At 40.1% G+C, this 16,027-nt stretch overlaps 1 protein-coding gene across 2 annotated transcripts in view; it reads left to right on the top strand.

Annotated features, from left to right (window-relative positions):
• The window catches only part of sntg2 (syntrophin, gamma 2), a 104,283-nt gene that overhangs the window by 72,454 nt on the left and 15,802 nt on the right, over positions 1-16,027 (top strand). For both annotated transcript variants that reach the window (XM_074660802.1, XM_074660800.1), the window contains 5 exons: positions 1,178-1,307; positions 4,574-4,612; positions 5,407-5,523; positions 13,569-13,640; positions 13,972-14,181. In XM_074660802.1, coding sequence (XP_074516903.1) covers positions 1,178-1,307; positions 4,574-4,612; positions 5,407-5,523; positions 13,569-13,640; positions 13,972-14,181 — 568 coding nt within the window. The remainder of the gene's footprint in view (positions 1-1,177; positions 1,308-4,573; positions 4,613-5,406; positions 5,524-13,568; positions 13,641-13,971; positions 14,182-16,027) is intronic.

Here is a 16,027-nt window from a genome sequence, read left to right as displayed (position 1 = left end):
TAGGAGCTGTCTTATAGGATTTCCCTCTTCATACTGTGTATTCGACGCTGTCTATTGTTTTTGTGTTTATCAGCCTTCACCTCACGTACCTCGACAACTTCTCCCCACTTCTCATGTGCACTAATGTTCTCCTAGCCTTTACAAATTCCCCCCAATGTCGCAAAACTCTCCACCCCCGTCGAATGAAAGTGCTTCCATGTTTAATGACAACTATCTCTGAGGCTAAATGTATCAGCATCTTGCAAATGAATTGAAATGAAATGTCAAAAAAAGTGTGGCATTTTGCTGATGAGTGCGATCTTTCTTTAGATGACCTCATCAACACCGCGCCTACTGAGAAATTTGATTGTGTCAGAAAAGCACTGCGCTTAACCCCGAGGCACTCCAAAGGAGATGATGGAATCCAGAAAATGGACCCAAATGATGCCAAATACAAAATAACTTGTGCTGTAAAAATGATAAAATCATCGTTCCTTCTTGTAAATGGTTTGTGAAGGGACGCTTTCTCATCCTGAACTGCAAGGTGTATTATTTTGACATCTCCTAGCCCGTTTGGGGATGTCATGCAGGGGGCTTTCTTCAGTTCTGTTAAGTTGTTGTTTAATAGATTTGTCAGGATTTAGTCATTTTAATTTATATATATATATATATATACTGTAAAGATATGACACTGGTATCAATCTGGTCATCTAATACTCTTCCAGCAAATGTATTTCCCAAAATGCTGAGCTATTCCTTCACACTTTTGACTCCAGCTACAACTTCCAGTATATTCATGTCCACTCCCACACTGTTAAACACAGTTTCTTTTTTCCTATTTAATTGGAGCCACGAGCTCCGCTTTTTACCTTGTAGAAACATTAAATTACATTCTAAAATCACTTCTAACCTTACCGCAGAAAAGATATGATCAGAGAAATATCATCACACAAATCTGACCGGCTTTCTCAGGATGTTTAAGGACTCATGAAGTGCCTCTCCAGAGCATAATTCTTAGAACTAAGTGTCAAAAGCCCATCAAGCTCATGAAAGACGTTCTACTGCACGTAATGCAGAAGTCTTAGCGCCTAAAGTAACTCAACAGAAGTAACGAGCAGCTCGAGCTTCACTTTCTTGCACCATGTCTTTCAATCTTCCGCACCACGCCTGTCTAATTTTGACCTCTACTCTCCTCCAGGTCCAACTGTTTTGAAGTCTTCGCCTTCGATGGAGCCAGCACCAATATTCTTCAATTTTGCACTGCGGCAGAAAGCACTGACTGGCTCCAAGCAATATCTACAAATATCAATGACCTGACACAGGAGAATGTAAGTCCATCTCTAAACATTAGAGACTTGCTCGGATCTTCCCGTGAGTCTTTATTGAAAATGAAGGTAAAGAGAAAATAATACTGTGATTTTCACACATTTGTGATCATTTTAAATATGTGAGTACTTGATTGAACTTTTATGACAGTAACTTAATTACATTGTGTAAAGTAGTCGATTTCCAGTTTATTATTTGTTCTTAAAGAATCTGGTATATAATATGGTCAAGTAATCACAATGGCCAGATTATTAGTTTTTATGGAATTCCAACGTTTCAGATAGTGAATTTTATCCACTTGTGGTCTTTTAAAGTCGATAACTAGGGCTGTCAATCAATTAAAATAGTTGATCGTGATTAACCGCACATTTTTTATCTGTTCAAAATGTACATTAAAGGGAGATTTGTTAAGTATTTAATACTCTTATCAACATTGAAGTGGACAAATATGCTTGCTTTTATGCAAATGTATGTATATATTTATTATTATTTATCAATTACCAACACAAAACAATGACAAATACTGTCCAAAAACTGCATGTGATTATCATAAAGTGTGCATGTCTGTAAAGGGGAGACTCGTGGGTACCCATAGAACCCATTTTCATTCACATATCTGGAGGTCAGAGGTCAAGGGACCCCTTTGAAAATGGTCATGCTAGTTTTTCCTCGCCAAAATTTAGCGTAGATTTGGAGCTTTATTTAGCCTCCTTCCCGACAAGCTAGTATGACATGGTTGGTACCAATGGATTTTCTAATTTGATGCCAGTACCTTCTGTCTAGCTTTAAAACTGAGCACGCTACAATCATAAAATCGCAAGTTGTGTTAATGCATTAAAGAAATTAGTGGCGTTAAAACGAATTTGGGTTAAAGCGTTATCACATTAACTTTGACAGCCCTAATTTGTGATCATTTTACAAATGTGAGCACTTGATTGAACTCTTAGGACAGTACCTTAATAATTTAAAAACTTGCATACCATTGTGTAAAATGTAGTCGTTTTCCAGTTTATTATTTGTTCTTAGAGAGTCTGGTATATTATATCATCTGATTGAACTCATGTGTTAAAGTAATCACAATGGCCAGATTATTCGTTTTTATGGAATTACAAAATGTCAGATATGCAGATTTTATCCTATTATCCACTTGTGGTCTATCTTAATAAAGAAAACATAGAAACATGTAATAAATATATTTTGCCCACAGTTGTTCCATGTATTTTTCCCTTTCGATATTTCACAGCCACATAGACGGCAGCAGCAGTAGCATTGGTTTAATAGACCCTTCCTGACAAGCACTCATTGAGTCACAGTGGCACCTCTCCCCCTCTGCTGACAAAAAAGAGCCTCTCTCATACCTAATTAATGACTGCAAAGTAGTCATTCGGCATGTGCACTTCTCCCTCTCTCTCATTTCCTCCTATTTCACTTTGATTATCACACTGATGATGTGACGCACTTTTGGTAAGGATGCAGACGTACTGTATGCCCGCGCTCGTCGATTGCACAGCTGCCTTTTTTAAAAAGTGTGATTAATTCATGCCTGCATCACCTAATTACGGACGTGGAGTGTGATTGCTAAATGGCCAATCAGGATGTAATTGTGCGCCCGCTTTGAGAGAGAGCGGAACTTTTGTTTTAATGACCTACAACCTTTAAATAGACTTCTGTGACACCCTCGGGGTCCGTCATGTGTTTTTAATGCGGATGACTGTCATCTGGCAGGGCGGAGGACTACTCGATGCTGTTTGATGTTCTCTTAGAGAGACTAAAGCTGAAAGACTCGGGCATCTTGTTAGCGCCTAATTACATAAGGATTCCAGGTGTCAATTTACCTCCACTTTGTAACTGAGGTGAGGCGAGACAGTAGCAGCCATCATGCTGAGTGTGATATGCTGACACAGCAGGGGTCCATTCAGTCTCAAAAATCTTTTGCACTGGTTTGCAACATTTTTCATCATCATCACCTCCAAGGTGCACTTTGGAAGAGGTAAACGTTGTTTCTGAGACTCTAACTTTATACTTTCTTGGAGCCTAAAGGTGCTTTTCGCATTACATTTTTCATGTGTGACATCCTCTTTCTGTTGGCTGTGAACCTTCAAATGAAGAAAAAACGCTTTTTTTCCAAACATTTATAGACATACCATGTCATACTGTATATATTTGTAGCCATTATTTGTGCATCACTTATTGTGAGATCTAGTTAAGAAGCGATAAATCTGCAAAGCCGCTGCTGTGTAAGTAGAGAGGATTAGTGAAACCTGCTTTACCAGGTAATTCTATGCGGTTTGTTATTTAAGTTGGTAATCTCAATAGTAAAATGTTATTCAATCAAATAAATGTCATTACTCGAGATTCAATTAATTATTGTATTTTTTCTAATTAATATTACCTAAATTATCGAACTAAATAATTGACTGAAACTCGTGTTATGGCACAAAATGTGAAATTTCATATGTAGATGAAAAATTGTTAGTTGCCTTGCTAGAACTGCAAAAAAAAAATATTTTATGCTTTAGATCTGCAGATTTACATGCAGATTTTGAAATTTCTAATTACGATAGTGTTTTATGACACTTTAAGGTGTTTTTATGCCTCATTTCCACATAGCTCTGTGTACATATGCGAGTCAACCCGGAAGTTCATTAATTTCTATAGGAACCTCCGTGATCTTCTGTGTTTTGCGAAACTCCTTTGTTTTTTTGGTCAAGTACTTTGAAAAAAATGCAACATTTGCGACAGATAAAAGACAAAATGTATGCACTGTGTGAATTAGTGAATTATCAAACTGATTGATGAATGTAATACAGCTCTATTTATAATTTTTTTCAAAGTGAAAAGTTCAATGGCATATTCATCAATTTTGTGAACTATTTTGTTAAGACGTATGAACCACTATAAGCACTCTATGTTGCACAGCTAGCATGCTACCAATGTTAGCTAAATATGCCGTCAAACCTTTCATTTAGAAAAAAATTAACGTTATGAATGTGACTCGTCTAGACTGGACGGCAAAAAGCAGACAGTAATTCATAGATACAGTATAAAAATCTACGTGGCATTTGTATCCATCCGTAAAGATATGCATTTCCTTGCGTTGAACACTAAGGGGCATAATCCATATACTAGCCTGTACGGATTTATGTACACAAAACAAAAAACTGTGTGGAAACAAGGCATTAAGGGGTCGGGATACCTTTTATGTAATATATTTAATACATTTTTGTAATTGTATTTGTCATGGATTGTTGTTTTATTTCTCTCACAGATAAAGATCGTCAACAAATACTGCTCTTCAGATGATCAGGTATGCTGACACTGGCCTAACTCAACACACCAGTCCAACATATTTTAAACCAGATAAATAATAGCAAGCACAACAGTCACTTTACAGTATATCACTGCTGGCAGTTCTAAGTATACCTTTTTGATTTGATAGTGCTAGTAGAGATACAGATAGAGAACGCTGTGAGAGGCCAGAATAAAAATTTTCCTTGAAGTATCGTGGACTTAAACATTGATGTCTGAAAGGGATTTGCTGGCGATCCCCGTTTAAGCTTTTACCTCAGAGCCTTCTTTGCAGGGAATGTTATACAGGTGTACAGAATCGCATCATCTGCATATAACCGCAGCTGTCCTGGCAGCTCTAGATTCATCCACAGGGCAATGAACAGCTTGGAAACATTTTGGAACACTTCAGTCAGATGGTCGCGAAGGAGCCAAGACCAGCATGTAGAAATTGATGTGCATTATTCATCACAAGATATAGTATAGATAGAGTGTAGCAGATGAAGCAGCACAGTACATACAGTACAGATATGCTGCTTAGAGGAAAGCAGAGAAACATCCCGAGTCAATCTGAGGTAGATAAAAGGTAAATCGTTGCGTTGCAGCTGAGACTGCAGCACCACTGTACAGCGGGGTGTCTTATAAATGTATCCCATCAAAGATGCCTCACTGTAATTCTTTAGTTCAACCTCTTTGACTGTGCATATTTTGCTATTCTGGTCTGTTGACTGAGCAAGATGTCTAGGTGTATATTTTTTTACTTTTTTATCAAATAGTAAACTTGTGTAAATGTCATCCTCTACATCTCTGCAGATTGTTCACATGGGCTGGGCATGCGAAAGCCCCGAGGGTAGCGCCGCTGGTAGAGCTTCAGCGTTCAAGTTCCTGGCACTAAGAGGACCATATTTTTATATCTTCAGAAGCCCCCCGGTAACTTGTCTTCTTTCACTTTCCGATTTGATACACTTTTAATAGCTCATTCAGACCTGGTTTATAAGCTCATTTGAAATGGTTTTGTCCAAAAAAATTAAGCTTATCACATAACTTGCACTCAAACTGCGGTAAATGATTAAATAGGACCTATTATACTTTTGTGCTTTTTCCCTTTCCTTTAGTGTGTTATATAGTTTTTTTTTGTGCATGCAAAAGGTCTGCAAAGTTAGAAAGCCCAAAGTCCACACCACAGGGAATCACTTTCCCCCACAGAAACACTGCTCCTGAACTGCCTGAAACAACTTGCTGTCCTGTCCTTTCTTCCGTAACGTGGTGATGTCACCAAGTAACACATTTGCATAATACCTGCCCTAGTGGCTAGCTTGGCATGCCCTCAAACAAAGCTAGTTACAGCGGAGCTGGAGCAGAGTCCGAAGAGTTTGGTTCGGTTGACCAATCACAACAGTGGGCCAGCTGACCAATCAGAGCAGACTGGGCTTTTCAGCAGAGGGTGGGGGGAGGAGCCCAAACAGAGCGTTTCAGACAGAGGGTGAAAAGAGGTGCTGCAGCACAGCCGGTATGAGAAAAGTAAAGCGTGTTTTGAACATTAAAGCATGTAAACATGTTCTAGCAGAAATCAAAAATACAAGTATGAATCTGAAAATTTGCACAATAGGTCCTCTTTAAAACTGTGGATTCTGCTCAGCATAAGGATGTGTTCTGGGCACTTTTTGAAATAGTTTCTGAATGTAAGTATGACTTTATGCTGCTTCTCACGATTCTGTACAGTAATTGTCCCCCAGTGTGCTGAATGGGCTGTGTTTTTAAACAAGTTGGCAGCATCTGTAAAATACTGTATGCTTCAGTTATAATTGAATAAGAGAAGACAGGCAGGCAGTAACTGGTGATGTATTTATATTTGTTGTGATTATGATGCAGTGAAACAAGGGTTGTACACTATGGTTGGTAAACATTTTAGAATAATTTTTTGTTTTATTTATGGGTGTCGCAGGACTGTAATAAACCCGTCCAATCATTTTATCTGGCCCGAATGAAATGATGGGACAGGCTACCTGCCTGTCTATCAACCTACCTGCCAGTCTGCAAGCACTCGGCCCATGCACTCAGTGCGCGTCACTGGAGTCTTCCACAAAGTGCTCGTGTGGCAGCTACGAGTACTAACAATAGCCATATTCGCCAATCGTATTCATTATGATATGTTTATATTTGTAATAATAATAGTGGGGAAGTGGCTTTGTAGGAAGACCTGAAGGGATGGACTGTCAGTGTTGCCGACTTGGGGATTTCCCACTAGATTTAGGGACTTTTGGAGCTAGTTAGCAGCTAATGATAACCAGCTCCTTTCATTGGAAAAGAGTTGGTAACAATGGGCTGGGTTTTTCAGCTGGATAATTAAAAAACACTACACACTTACTAGTCTTGGAGCTATAGAAATTATATAATAGTATAATAGTACTCTTGCAACTATAGAAAATATTGCTAAAACCTGCTAAAAACCTTTTTAATGTCACACAATCACTCTTTTTGGTTGCATTCTGTCCTCGCTGAATTTCAAAACAGTGTCTTCCACTGTACAGAAGGTGCAAGATGCAGCTCATCATCAAAGTTCCCACAGTCACAGTAATGAATGCCCTCAAGGATTTTATAGCCTCAATAATTAAATGTGATTACAACACATGTATAATGAGTTTTTGTAATGAGCTTAATGAGTCTTTGCATGCTTACGGTATGCCAGTATTTATATTTTTAGACTATAGCCTATGATGGGCAATATTATACAATATATCCAATATTCATTGCGTTTACATTTGACTGTTTTTTGGCCCAAAACATATTCAGTGAGGACATCACAATTTGTACTCTTGCCAGGGGTGGAAAAGCCTCTGAGCCTGCAAGTTTTGTACAATGAGATACTTAATATTCTCCACTGGCACCAATACAACTTTAATTAAATCCTTTTAGGGTTAGCCTCTCAGAAAGCCTCTGAGACACAGTATGTTGCCTAAATGATATTCTTCTGTATTGTTAAAATGGGATGAACAGATCAAATGCGCAATGAAACCAAAAACTTCACTGTATAATTTAGAAAATGCGTCCCATCTACAAGTGGTGTGAGAGAAATCCAAAGTGGCCAACAGATGATATATAATACAGGTCCAGTATCAGCGTAAAATGGTTTCCGCCTGACTGCCAGGGCTCATGAACAAAGGGAATCTAGCCTTTTGTGCTGTGTTTGTTTGCGATATGACATAAGCTCCCATTAGTATAAAAAACACTGTAGTCCAGAGTGTGCCTCTTTCATCTTCTTACTTCATTTGGCAGGTGTTTCCGCAGGTTAATCATGTTTACTCTCTGGACGCTGTGATTTGTTGTGCCAAAGTGGGCTGTGCACATTAGGAGTTGTTCGGTCTCTGTTGGTCTGTCCTTCCTCCCGTTGGAGAGCTTTTGTCATACTTTAACACTGTTTGACAAGCTGTTGTGGCTCATCTTCTCTGTTTTGAAGGTTCCCAAAACAGACTTTTGTCCTCAGCAGGTTTTCAATCATGTTCTAAGCTGCACAATAAGGGCAGACTGTGTGTTTTGGGGACCTGTAACAGCTCCCACATGTTTCCTATCACTCTCTGTGAGGTTCTATGAACTGTAATATTTTGAGGGCCTCGTCTTTCAAGAGGGACCTCTCACCCTATGGTGACAGTGACAGCAGGACAGTGATGGATGCCCTGAAAGATGTAATTCAGTATCTAAAGGATATGATGCTGCTTCCAGTGTAATCTTTATATAACGGATATCATGCATATGAATGCAGAATCTGCAGGCAACAGCACAAGAATTTGGTATTGGAAGCGTTCTGGTTTCTGTATTGTAGTCCGTTTGTAGTCCGCGTAGTATTGACCAGTCATGTTTGAGCAGGATTTGGTTGCATGGAGGTAAACGGTCAGTATGGAGAGCAAAAGAGGCTGAACTCATTGGCCGAAATGCAATCTCGGAACCCATCGGCAATCGTCTGACGACGATATAGCTTTTTGCTTTCTGAGAGTCTAATTTGATTAGTTTACAAGTTTAAGAGAATATTAAGACAATTTGTAAAATATTCTTTTTTGCTTTCTTGCGGAGAGTTGGATGAGAAGATCATTTCTGTACTATAAACATAAAGCTACTGCCTGCAGATGGATAATTTAGCTTAGCAAAACTGGGCAAAGTAACTTCCTTGCAGTCTCCGCTGGTTGCCTGGCAACCTCATGGTGACAACAAGACGAAGAAGCTACTGTGCCAGCCAATAAATTGTCTGGCATGTAATCTCCTATAAAATCAGTTGTTGACATTTTTTACACTTCAGTTTTTGTACAGAAGAAACAATCAAGATATAACCTGTTTTCCAATCTTTCTACTAAGCTTAGCTAACCGAACTACTGGCTATCATATTTACCAAACAGACATGAGAGTGTTGTTGATCTTATTTCTATCTCACAGCAAGAAAGCAAATAAGCGTATGTCCCAAAATGCCAAACTATTCCTGTAAGATGGATCTTCCGTGACACAGAAATAAGGGGGTCGGCCAGCTGTTTCTGAGCCAGCGGTCCATTTCCTCTGGAGAATTCTGCCAACCCTGCACTTTGACATGTCACTGACACAGCCTCATCTCGCCAGGATAATGTGGATGCTTGATGTAACTCACTGAGTGACGTAAGTGAGCATGGATTATGTGCCTGCTGTGGACCGCATTGCATCTCGAGTTCTATATTCCCTAATGTGCTCAAGTCTCCAACACGGGCTCACAGATGACTTCCTCTGTGTCAGAATAAGACGGCTCTCCGTTCGGCACATATTGGCAATTCCCCCGTCTACATTTCTTGCTGCGTAACAAGATTCGAAATGCTAACTCCAGCTGATGGTTTCCATGGCAGGGACACAAGTCGTTTAAGCGGAGACTCTCAAACTGAGCTTGTTGATACCATCAAACAGGCCCGTGTGGAGGCGGGCCGGCTTTCGTTCTGCTCGGGGCATCGCCACAGCAAAGAGGAAACTATCAATGTTGGAGATTTTTCAACAGCATTGTGAGTGATGCCTGCATTCCTCCAGGGACTTCAGTTATCAATGTTGCTGTACAAAAGTTTCCAAACTCTTGTTGGATTTAAATAGCCATTTGTTCAACAAATCTTACTAATGTGCATACTCAGTTGTAAGTAATCTGCTTTAGATAAATATTGTTCTTTCTAAACCAGCATCCACATCTCTGTAAAGACACTTGTTAGCATAACGGAATGGCCTTAAAGCCAGGGGTGGTAGTGTTCTTCAAAAAATAATTTGTGTTCTGATTCTCTTTACATCCCGAAATCAATATATCAAATGCTCTGGAAAAAAATAAATTAGATGTTTGAAATCATTTAAGTGTCTTATTCTTCTATTTCCATATTTCAGTGGTTAGTACTGATGCCTCAGAGCCAGGTTCTGGTTCACGGCAAACTTTTCTGTGAGGAGTTCATGTTCTCCTCATCTGTGGGTTTAATCCGGATGCTCCGGTTTCCTCCCACAGTCTAAAAATATTAGGTTAAAGGCAGGGTTGACGATGTTATCCAGTATACACTATTTGTTACATTGGTTGAAATGGTCTTTACACCCCGACAGCGATCCATTACTTATGAGCTCTGAAAAAGGAACGGAAAAGAGCCGTCATCTGTAGCTGCTGGAATCCTGTAAAAACGTCTACCAATCACTGCCTCGCGGTCCGCTTGGAAAGAACCAATCACATTCCTCCCTGCTCGTACTCTACCCTCAGCGTGCAACAGCCTGAACTCAAAGCGTGTCGCCGCCGCAAGTGTACTGGAGGATGGAAGAGAAAACTCAGTAGCACTGCCGCGGTTACTTGTCATGAGGTAGCGTTGCTGAGTTGAGGTCCTCTCTCCGCTCTGTGTCTGTGAAGTAGTTGCGATGCGGCGGTGCTCATGCATGTGTCTGGGGGGCGTTGCCTTGGAAGGAGCCCCGAAAGGAGGGGGTGTGTTTAGAATTAGCTCCTGAGGCGATGCTTCTTTCAAATTATGCTAGCTTTCCAACATCGTCGAACCTATCTTTAATTGCTTGTTGTTTACGGCGTTACGTAACTGTCAGTGTTGCTGACTTGGCAACTTTCTCGCTAGATTTAGGGTCTTTTGGAGCTAGAGCTGCTAGCTACTTTCATTGGAAAAGAGCAACACTGCACTGGGTATTTTGGTTATATATATATATATATATATATATATATATATATATATATATATAGTCTTTTTTTAATCTTGCTAGTTTCTCAACATTACCGACCCTAGCTTTAATGGACCATGTATGGTACAGAAGTTTGTCTAAATGCTGCAGGAAATGTCTCTGATGTCTCCTCTAAGCTGAACATGCCACGGGCAAAGAGAGAATTTTCTCTGATGCAGAGACTAAAGTCTGTGAAGTTAGTACTTCACTTCACAAAAAAACATAACTAAAGCCTGATGGGAGCAGGTGTGAGCAGCAGTAAAGTCTATCAGAATGCAGAGCAGTTTAAAAAAAATTAAACATATTGCTTTGCTTGACACAGACCAACCACACGGGACCAACAAATTACGTTGACGAGGTGTTGGTGAGAGAAGTCAGCAGCCACAATTCTAACGGATTGTATTTAACATAATGGATGTATTGTTGTTGAAATTATGGTCCCATGAACTGGAAGCATTATGCAGCTGGTGGGCAGTTGAAATGCCAGACCTGTCCACCGGCTTTTTTGAAATATGGAAGTATCCCTGCGGTAGAGAGGACCTGAATATGTATCAGGATAGCATTAGTGCATGTGCTTTAATGAAACACGCCCTGGAAAAGGAAAGCTACCGAGTAGCCTCTTGTCAGTCTAGTTAGTGTGCAATGCATGCTAATGTAAAAAAAAAATTTGCTCAGTGTTGCATGCTGCCAACTCGTAGCATGGTCATTCATTTTATCCTAGAGATATTTGAAGCACCACTTAAATAATCCCTTCACACCTTAACTAGATATGGTTATCTGATCCATGTCTGTGAACCTAAGACCTGGGTTTTAAAAACGTAACTTTGGTACTGTGAAAGCTGCATTCACCCTGTAAAACTTACATTACTATTTTAAAATGCAAAATCTCTAAAAGATCTCAAAAATGCATATATTTACGATACAAACATTACTGTAAATGTATTATAAACATAGGCCCTGTGACATGCATACAAAAACAGTAACTACTACTCGTACAGGTTAGTAAGAAAAATTAAAGAGGACCTATTCTGCTCATTTTCAGGTGCATACTTGTATTTTGGGTCTCTACTAGAACATGTTTACATGCTTTAATGTTCAAAAAAATGCTTTACTTTTCTCATACCGGTTGTGCTGCAGCACCACTTTTCACCCTCTGTCTGAAATGCTCTGTTTGAGCCCCCGGCCCCCTAAAAAGCCCGGTCTGTTCTATTTGGTCAGCTTGCCCACTCTGTTCTGATTGGTAAGCCGAACGTAATTCTTTGGAATCCACTCCAGCTCCGCTCTAACTAGCTTTGTTTGAGTGTGTGCCAAACTAGCTGCTGTAGGCAGGTATTATGCAAAATGTGTTACTTGGTGACATCACCACTAATTTCTGCAGTCTAAAGAAAAAAATTGTGTCCTGCTTGGATTTTGTCAGAGCTAGCTGGCAATCACTCATGGAGTTGCCTCATAGTTCTTTTTCGCTGCAGACCTTTTTATAACCTGTCATAGAAGGAAAAGCATAGGTGTTACTAATACAGTACAGCCCAGTTGCAAAGCAGTTCGTGAAATAGTCACGAAATTGAATGCATTGATTCATGTACATAGACACAAATTTACCATTTTTTTTCGTGATGGTCGGCACAAAGCAATTCATATGTAACCCACGCAATGTGGACCTGGAAGTATAAAAAGCGCGAACACCAGATACGGAGAAGGTCGGGGTGGATGGTGGGGTCAAAAAACACTGGACTTTCACCCAGGAGACTGCTGTTAGTGTCCTGTGTGAAACCAGAAGTCAGCGTTGATTAATTTGTCACTTAACTTCCGTATAGTTACGGCCCTTCCGGAGTTAATTTTAAGGCAAACCGCAATCTTTTCCTAAAGTTAACTAATTAGTTTTGTTGCCTAAGCCTAACCAAGTTGATCTTTTCCTAAACCTAACTAAGTAGTTTTATTTTGAAAAGACTGGAGTAGAAATTGACACATGCGTCACATGTTGCTGGGCATTCGCAGGAAAAACGCATGAAAAATGTTGTTGAAAGTCGTATTGAGCATCACGAAATAAAAGGGGAAATTCATGTCAACGTTTACCAATCAAATAGATTACATTTTGTGACTGCTTCACAACCTGCCGTGAGACTGTGTTGTACTGTAACATTAACAATGGCCCTGTTCTATTCAAGTGCCCCAGTAAGCACGACTGTGACAGTGACCCGCATGCAAGATACCAGTACCCTTAAACTGAAGCAGCTAAAAGGAATTCAGCCATCAATTTTATTATTTACACCTGTGTTTTTTCCTCCTATGACATGTCAAATGTCTTCGGGATTCTTATTAGATTTGTTTTATTACAAATGTCAATGTGATTTTGAATGATTTGATGATTTTAATTTTCTTATTTCTGAATCGAAACCTGGAAGTTCCAGTTTTACCGTCACTCTATAGTAAAAAAAATCATGTGATATGGGATCTTTAAATGAGTGTATCTCTCCTTGAGCTATTTGGTTGTCGTGTTACTACAACAGTACTGTGTGTCTCTACATTTCTGTACTTGCTACACCATTGGGATACCCTAGTCTTTGTGTTACTTTCTTTCATGTAAATTCTTCTAAGTGCAACAGGATAAATCCATTTTGTTCCCTGACACTGGCAGTGTCATCCAGCCATTCACACAACTAAGCCACCGGCCTAGCTTTCATTTGCATTATGTATTTGCATAAGGAGGTGCTGCTAACTAGTGCAGAAAAAGCTTGTTTTGATATGCTGCCTCTTCATCTCACGTTCCTTTATGTTTATTTCTTCAGATCAGCGCTGCTGACTGGGGACAAGCTGAAACAACATATAACCTCTATGAGGTTCTTTTCAAGGTCCACAAGGTATGTTAAGAGCAGGGTGCTGTGATGTGCATCGGGGATGTTCAAAATTTGATCACTGCAGCTTTCATCTCAGTAGAGATGGCTGCTTTTTTCTCTTTTTATCAGATAGAATAGTGTTTCAGGGAGCCTGCTAAACAGGGCTCTGCTGAATCTGAGGTTTTATTCTGGATCCACAAACCAGGAAATGTATAAAGTGAAAGTTTCTTTGTTTAACTTGAGAATTAAGGAATTTACCCTTCATTCCACCCACTGAGTTACACAATTAAAAAAAGTGACCCGACAGCAAAATCTACAACCCCCGACATGTAATAATTAAAATTTTGTGTCACAGCTGTGGATGGCAGAGGACTGCTGGCTCCAGGCAAGGCTCTACTTGGGGCTCGAGCATTCGCCTGAGCAGCAGGACAATGAGTCCCTGTGCTTCAGTATTCTGGTCGGCCACGGCCAGAGCCACACCTTCAGAGTAGAGCTGGCCACGGACCTGGCTATCTGGGAGAAGTCCTTCCAAAGAGCTGTCTTCTTGGAGGTGCAGCGAATACGAGTGAGTATTTCCATATATAACATGGCACATTTTTTCTGTCGATAAACTTGAAGAGCCGACCTGTTTTTTAGATGTTGTCGGGGTTTTTCAAATTTGCTGGATACTGCTTGGATTAAAGGAGTTTCTCAGAGCAGTAGAGCTTCTCACAACACTTTTTTCCCAACCTCAAAGAGCACATGAAGCGTTTGATGTGTGTTGAAATTAAGACCAAGGCACCACTTTGTGTGCTTCAAGTTAGTTTTTTTTAGAGCCACGAGGCAGATAAGTAGCATACAAAATATGACATGGAACATTCAAAGGTATTTATTTCAGACTTATTGTATTGAATTGCATTTAGGTGTATTGTAAGTGTTCCTGGTCTTGTGTCCAATGCTGCACAAGTCCATTAAAGGTTCTCTATATGATATCCAGGGCATTAATGTAGCAGCAAATTGCTATGTAAAGATATAGAGGAGTAATGTCTACATGGACAGAGAACAAATTCTGTCTCCCTCTGTGTGTTTTAATCCAACCTTCTCAATGCTTTGTTGACATAGCTGGGCCGGCCACGCATGCCTTTTAATGCATGTGAGCGAGCCCTACTGGCTAGCTCATGTCCGGTGCTCTGCACTATGCTAATGCAATGGTTACAGCTGATAACGCCGCCCCGACCGACGGCGTCATCTCTGAAACATAGCGCTCACCCTCATGTTCCCCCCTCGGTAAACCTTAACCCCTTAAACACTAGATGATATCGCTGTTATGTTTAACGTCAAGCCCCCTTTTGCTCCTGCGATCCCGGCGTGCTATCTGAAATCACTCACCGGGGCGCCATTATGCCGTTGTTGTTTGGTTCGGTGTGAAAAAGCAAAGCCGGAGGCGTAACAGCGGATGTTCTTTACGGCAGTATTGCGGAATCTCCGTGTGAAAGGGGGTACCGTTAGCTCTGTCAGCACTGTTGCCATCGTTTGCACTGTTAGAGCCCGTTAGCACCATTAGCTGAGAGCCGTGTGGAGGCAATGGATATGCTCAGAATTTCGAGTTGAGCACCTTCAAGTTAACATGACAATACAACACACAGTATCAGACATTAAATTAACAAATTAGATGATGATATCCATCCCTATGACGTATACTTAACATGTAACATTACATAGAGCATTAGATACAACACTATAAGACCCACACAAACTCTGAGAAAATAAGTAGTGCTTAATGAAGTCTTTATTCTAAGGGTGCTTTTTCAATGATATCTTAAAACTAGAGTTGTTTTTATTGTGGGAGTGGATTCCATCCATTCAGTAGATGAATCCTGTCTTCCTGCCACATACAGTATGTAGTGAAATATTGATGTGTGTCAATACAAAAAGTGAATTGATCATACTTCTGACAAAAACATGGAGTTTTTTTCAGTATCTGCTTTTAACATCAAGCCAGGAAAGACTTTTTTCCATGGCAACAACATTTGACTGGTGATTCGAGGAAGCACCACATGAGTTGGTTTTTGTACTCAAAGATGAATCTGTCACAAATACAATGCCATGGACAGATTCAGAACAGCTGGATAGCTGAAGTCAGAAGATCTTTGTTTAGTCTTAAGGGCAAGCATGGGTGTGTCAAAGAAAGAAGCTATTTCATCATATTCGCTCTCCAAATTCATCACGCCTGGATAGATGCAGAAATATCCACCGGTCCGGCTGTGTTCTGTATGGTTATTCTGTAGTAAAACACTTATGGGAACTTTTAACTTTGACCATCTGATGAAGATTTGGACCATCTGTTCTTTGTGGAATGAAGTTTTAGAGATTTTGGTAGGCTACTTTCTGGATTGAACACTGATGTTTAAAGACTCAGCATGGTGTTTTTC

This window comes from Sebastes fasciatus, chromosome 15 (genome assembly GCF_043250625.1).
Source record: "Sebastes fasciatus isolate fSebFas1 chromosome 15, fSebFas1.pri, whole genome shotgun sequence".
In the NCBI taxonomy this organism is placed as follows: Eukaryota; Metazoa; Chordata; class Actinopteri; order Perciformes; family Sebastidae; genus Sebastes; species Sebastes fasciatus.
This window is presented reverse-complemented; position numbering and strand designations above follow the sequence as displayed.